This window comes from Cervus canadensis, chromosome 15, assembly GCF_019320065.1.
Source record: "Cervus canadensis isolate Bull #8, Minnesota chromosome 15, ASM1932006v1, whole genome shotgun sequence".
NCBI classification, from domain to species: Eukaryota; Metazoa; Chordata; class Mammalia; order Artiodactyla; family Cervidae; genus Cervus; species Cervus canadensis.
The window spans coordinates 51,489,036-51,495,636 of NC_057400.1; the positions used below are offsets into that span (position 1 = coordinate 51,489,036).

The 6,601-nt window shown below is 38.9% G+C and overlaps 1 protein-coding gene across 1 annotated transcript; it reads left to right on the forward strand.

Moving 5' to 3' along the window:
• The first annotated feature begins 5,439 nt into the window (after positions 1–5,439).
• On the forward strand, positions 5,440–6,068 carry LOC122453860 (60S ribosomal protein L17). The gene has a single exon (XM_043488150.1). The coding sequence runs from the start codon at positions 5,474–5,476 to the stop codon at positions 6,026–6,028; it is 555 nt and encodes a 184-aa protein (XP_043344085.1). The 5' UTR covers positions 5,440–5,473; the 3' UTR covers positions 6,029–6,068.
• The last annotated feature ends 533 nt before the right edge of the window (positions 6,069–6,601 follow it).

The window sequence follows — 6,601 nt, forward strand, 5'->3', positions numbered from 1 at the left end:
CTCCATGGTTCAGTTATGTAAACATGCCATATTTTCCAGAATGCTTTGTAAATTACAGATATTAATGTTTGTACCGATTTTAACAGAATTTCAGTGGTATGGTATGTTGATTTTGTTGTTGTCTCCACAGGTATAAAATCTCAAATTTGTATTCCTTTTGCTTAATGGGAGAGCTGAATACTTTTCCATATTTTTGTGACATTTTTTTCCCTTAGGAATAGGAATTATCCATTTCATTTTTCAAATTTCACTTTTAGGGGCTACACTCTCATTTTTATAGATAGACAACAGATCCAGAAGTTCACTTGCCTAAGGTCACACTGAATTAGTGGCAAAGCCAGGACTATAATACCTGGCTTCCACTCCTCCATTTCATCTTCTATCAAGTAGGCTGACCAAGTTGTAAGCATGCCAACCCCTACTAGGCTCTTCATAAGCGGTGCTTTCTTTTCTTGCCTTCTGGGAAATACCTCAGTTGCATGTTTGACCTAGTCACAGGACAAATAACCCAACTGTCCTCTGTTCAAAACCTTAAGTATCAGGAAAAAGGATGTTTGTTTATAATGACTGAGATTATTGGTGCCTTATTTGAAGCATGGCTGAAATTCCTCATTTCCTCTCAACATTTTCAGTTATTCAACATCTATAACTTTTATGTTTCCATATGCCTTTACATCTTTATTGTAATACATATTTCATTCTCCTTGTATTATGCATTGCAGTAGAGTCACACAGCACTTTGAATTTACTCCTTGACTTAGGCAGAGTTATCTATATAAAAAGCAGTATGCACATAGTACAAAAATGTAAAAGTGCATACTGTGAAAAGTTCCTTGCCCTAAACCTTCAGAAACAACTGCTGTTTTGGGGTTTGGTTTTTTTTTTTTTTTTGGCTGTGCAGCACTGCCTAGATCTTAGTTCCCCAACAGGGATTGAACCCATGCCCCCTACAGTGGAAGCACAAAGTCCTAACCACTGGGCCACCCGGGAAGTCCCTAAAGTTAATGGTATCTTGGATATCATTAGAGCTATGGCTGCATGGTAGCCATTGTACAGATATACTGTAAGTTACTCTACCAGTTCCCTATTATTTAGGTTTCCAGTATTTTCCATTACAAACAATGCTGCCATGCATGCACGTTCTTGTACATGTGCTGTGTGTAGAGATTAAAGTCCTAGAAATCATGACCTTTAGTCTGACCTCATTTTTTACAGTGACAGTACTACTGTTTACAGCAGTTAAAATTATTAACACCAACTAAGGTTACAGATGCTTGATCCTGTACCAGTCTAGAATTAGCTGTGTAAACAAGAGCATTTTGGACCTCTCCAACCATCCTCCTACACAGCTAGAAATATGAATTATCTTAAAGGCACAATGATTTGAACACTTAGGCATAAGCCCATGACTTTCTTTTTGTCGCTTCCTTTAGTCTTGCTTAGCTCTTCTCAAACCTTATCATCCAGAAGAACTGCTCTCCAGCAGGGTTTCTCATCCTCAGGACTGTTGGCATTTTGGGCCAGATCACTGTTGTGCTGACTCATGTTGTTCAGTCTCTAAGTTGTGACCCCATGAACTGTAGCCCTCCAGGATCCTCTGTCCATGGGCTTTCCCAGGCAAGGATACTGAAGTGGGTTGCTATTTCCTTGTCTAGGGGAATCTTCCCTACCAGTAATCGAACCCACATCTCCTGCACTGCAGGCAAATTCTTTACTGCTGAGCCACCAGGGAAGCCCGCTGACCCGTGTACGGGCTGGTTAAGAGCACCTGTGGCTTCTACCCCCTAGATGCCAGTAGGACTATCCCCACCTCCAGCCGTAACAACCACGCATATCTCCAGATGCTGCCACATGGACCCCAGAGTGGCAAAATCACCCTTGGTTGAGAACCACTGCTATATGGGATTAAATATTCATTGACATTAAGCAGTGACTTTTTAATAATGTAACATGAACACAAAATTCAAAATAAGTAACAGTATTTGATAAGTAAACTGCCCTCCCTTCCACCCAGTCACCTAAGTCACTTCTCCAGAGGCAATTACTTTTCCCAGTTTCTCTTTTGCCCCTCAGAGTTAATTATCAGTTTGCAAATATCCATCACTTTGTTTCAATACAAATGGTGATATACTACATGCAGTACTGGAATCTCTTCCAGTTAAATTTAACATCTTTATTAGTACATATCAGAATACTTCAATTCTAAACATGCTAATTCTAAACAGTTGTTTGATACTTATTCCATAGTTTGGTTTCAGAGTCAGCTATTTGATATTTATTCCATAGTTTGGTTTCAGTTTGTTTAACCCAATCCCATATTAACGGACATTTAGGCTGTTTCTTATCTTCTGCTCTCATAGGCAGTGTTGCAGTGAATGTTCTTGTGTGTACTTCATTTTGTACATGTGGTGGGGGTATATATGCAACATAGTGTTGGAATCGCTGAGTGGAAAGGCATGGACATTTTATATTTGGTAGATTTTGCATACATTTGAGACAATAGAGAAATCTGAATATGGACTCTATATTAGATGATATGAGATTTTGTTAATTTTATTAGTTGTGATCATGGTATTGTGATGAGGTAGGCAAATGTCTATTCCTAGAAGTCACATGCAAAACTATTTAGTCACATGCAACTGACATTCAAATGGTCCAGAAAAAAAGTATGTGTAGATGACAGACACACACACACAGGTATTTGTACATAAATAAAGCAAATATGATGAAAGTCTTAAATTATTGAATTTAGGTGGGGGGGATATACAGGTGTTCACCATTGTGATTCTTTCAACCTGTATGTTTTCAAGTTTTCAAAATAAGACTTGGGAAAGATATTCCATATATGAAGTAAAAAACAATACTATAAAGTAGGAACAATCAGTGAATAAGGAAGAGTTCTCAGAAGTTTAAAATGAGTGTGTTATATAATTAAGGCAATGGAAACTTGGGATATAAAGTTGAAGAAATTTCCCAGAACATCATAAAGAGAAAATAGAGAAAAGAGAAATCAATGTAGGAAATCTGATGGCTGGCTTATTTTCAGAGAGGAAAAGCAAACAGAAGGACATTATCAAAGAAAGGGAAGATAGTTCCTCAGAGTTGCAGTCATGAATCTTCAAATTAGAAGACTTTACTGAAAGTTGAGCAGAATGATCACTAACGTTGATGGGAAGTCAACTATTTGCCAACCACCTGCAACAGTGAGAATCTCAGTTCTCACAGTCCTCAGAGGCACACATAGTATGTATCCTCCTTGAGTGAGGACTAGGGAGATTATTTCACCCAAAGTCACACAGCTGGGAGGGGACAGACAGCATTTGGGTCCCGGCAGTATACTTCACTTTCATTTTTAACCACTATACCACTTACCTAACAGGATATACATGTATGTTAAATTATTTCAAAACATAGAGCATAAAAGTTGTAGATTCTTTCCGAGGGAAAACACAGGAAATTTGGGAGAGAAGTCAGAATTTAAATAGCACCAGCCTATCAGTTATACTTCATGCTGAAAGACAATGGAACGATGAATTCAAAATTCTGACAAAGTTATTTTCCATCTAGAATCCTATACGCAGGTGTGAAAGCAAAAGAAAGGTGGTTTTAGAAATCTATGAAGCCAGAAAACTTACTTCATAAACTTTATAATGAAGTTACCAGTTGATCTATTTTAGCGCCATGAAGATGAAATCAAAGAGCATGTAAAATGTGGAGGACAAGAAACAGTAAAACATATCCGATCCCAATAAAACGAAATCTGAGGATGGCAACTGAATTACATGCCTACAAAAGTAATTGGTCCAAATTAGAATAGGAAATTATGAACTCCAGACAAAAGTGTAAAGAAAATGAGAGTCTAAATATAATAAAGTATAATTGGCATGGCTCTGAGCAGTAACTAGAAACAAAAACAGTTCAAATTGGTTGAATCGGGTCAGATTGGGAGACAACAGGATGGGAGACTATTGCTTTTTGTTGTAAACTTTATTATAATTGCATGTTTTTAAAAACCATGTGTTAACTCTGATATAACATTTTGTTTAATATTACTATATTGTTCAAATAAAATAGAACTGTAAACTAAGGAAATTTTAAAAATAAATTTATCTGAAGCAGATAAGTAGCACCTTTAAATAGACTGTGCTCAGGACTTTCACAAAGCAGAAATTGCCAAAAGACAGTGAAGAAGTTTCTTTAAAAAAACAAACTAATAACAACACAACTATACTTAGTTCTTTTTTTGGAAACTGATGCTAAAAGGAAGCAAAGTTTACCAGGTACTTTATTTGGCTATTTCAAAAGCAAACAGTCCCCACCTCTGACACACCAGCCCTGTGAATCAACACACACTAAATGTAAAAGCAAAGCTTTGAAATTTTTCATGTCATAATTTGGGGGGCTTTTCATTACCCTGTGGAGAAATTTAATGCCATAAAAGTGTATCACATGAATATCTGAAGAGCTGTTGTGTGTAAAATGCTACAAGAAGTAACTTATAAATTTCTTATTAAAAAAATTTTTTTAAAGACCTCCATTGTTAAAATGTACCCAGGCTGGAGAAGGGATGAATCTTCTTCCACTGAAAGGGCTCCACTAGCTTCACCTTAAAGCTAGAACAGGCAGAGAAATGAGGTGATCAGAGGTGATCTGTGAAGCCCTTTCCAGTTCTTCAACTGTATTTTTCCTCTTCCAGCTTCATAAAAGACCAGTTGGAAAATGTGCTTTGGTGTTCACCTGGACAGTTCTTTATAGATTTTTCATGAATGATATTGGCAGGTGAATCTGCACGGAAGTCTCGGGCTGTGCAGTGTGCTTGCCTGGCTCCCTGAATCCCCCTTTGTGACGGCTGCGGGGCCACCACAGTGAGGCCTGTTTGCTGTCTGCAAATAGAGCAGCTGCCGCCTTTCTTCCTTTATCCTTTCTCCGGCAAAGGAAAACGCGGTGATGTTTGTGTGTGCTTCAGATGAGGAGAATGCTCTTCAGACAGGTTATTCTCTGGCTTAAAGTGGATGGGGGAGCGCCACTCAATGGGAAGAGAGGTCGAGGCAGCATCTGCCCCCTTGTTTGTTTCAACAGCTTCCGTCTTGAATATAGAATTTGTTGAGTGAGAGGCGAGCAGAAGTTGAGAAATGCAGTTTAAGCGGTGGTACGTTTCTGCCTAGTTTGTCAGCCAGTGCGGGGCATGGGGGCGGAGAGTGGGGGACAAGAAAGGGACGCACAGCTAGTTGTTTCTATTATTAAATTCCTTGTTATTTCATAATCTACACCTCGAAGATTCTTACTGCAGTGTATTCAATGTAACTGTTGACTAACCAAGGAGTACTGTTTCAGGCTTCTAGACAGGAAATACCAAAACTGTAAATATTTTCAACTTCTGATCTTAGTGGTCCAACTGCTTTCTCTAAGAACTGGTCTCACAAAATCCTACAGGACTACTTTTCCGGTAAGCGGCCTGAGCTGACCCTTAAAAATGGTGCGCTATTCACTCGACCCAGAAAACCCCACAAAATCATGCAAATCAAGAGGTTCAAATCTTCGTGTTCACTTTAAGAACACTCGTGAGACTGCCCAGGCCATAAAGGGTATGCATATCCGAAAAGCCACCAAGTATCTGAAGGATGTCACTTTAAAGAAGCAATGTGTGCCATTCCGTCGTTACAATGGTGGAGTTGGTAGGTGTGCACAGGCCAAACAGTGGGGCTGGACACAGGGTCGGTGGCCCAAAAAGAGTGCTGAATTTTTACTACACATGCTCAAAAATGCAGAGAGTAATGCTGAACTTAAGGGCTTAGATGTAGATTCTCTGGTCATTGAGCACATCCAAGTGAACAAAGCCCCCAAGATGAGGCGCAGGACTTACAGAGCTCACGGTCGGATCAACCCCTACATGAGCTCTCCCTGCCACATTGAGATGATCCTTACTGAAAAAGAACAGATTGTTCCTAAACCAGAAGAGGAGGTTGCACAGAAGAAAAAGATATCCCAGAAGAAACTGAAGAAACAAAAACTTATGGCCCGGGAATAAATGCCGCAGAAAATAAATGCAAATAAAAGTAAAAAAAAAAAAAAAAAAAAAAATCCTACAGGACCATATTTTACTGAAACACACTACAGCAAACAGAATCATAAAACCAGCAGAAGAATAAGATGAAAAAATATGAGAAGGTGACCAGGAATGTACCGTTATTTCAGGAAGGAAAAGGAAAAACAGTAAAAGGAGTCATACAGAAGGGTGTAAATATTAGGAGGAGAGAAACAAAGGCAGAGTGAAGGCCAAAGGAAAAAAGAATGTACAGTAGACAGCAACAGAGACAGGTAATGAATACTGTGTATTCCTGTCCTCTTGAATACGGTTTCAATAGTCTGCTGCTTTTTATTGTATACAGATGTGTGACTAGTCACAGTAAAAATAGATATCTTCCCTTAGAAAGTTCAGCAAATGGTATATGCACAGAAGGAAATCTGGACAAATAGGTGTGCTGTGTGCTAAGTTGCTTTTAGTCATGTCCAATTTTTTGTGACCTGATGGGCTATAGCCCACCAGGCTTCTCTGTCCATGGGATTCTCTAGGCAAGAATATTGGAGTGGGTTGCCATGC

What these genes read in the sequence shown, in the direction of transcription:
- LOC122453860 (XM_043488150.1), top strand. Translation starts at nt 5,474, where the DNA reads ATGGTGCGCTATTCACTCGACCCAGAAAACCCCACAAAATCATGCAAA.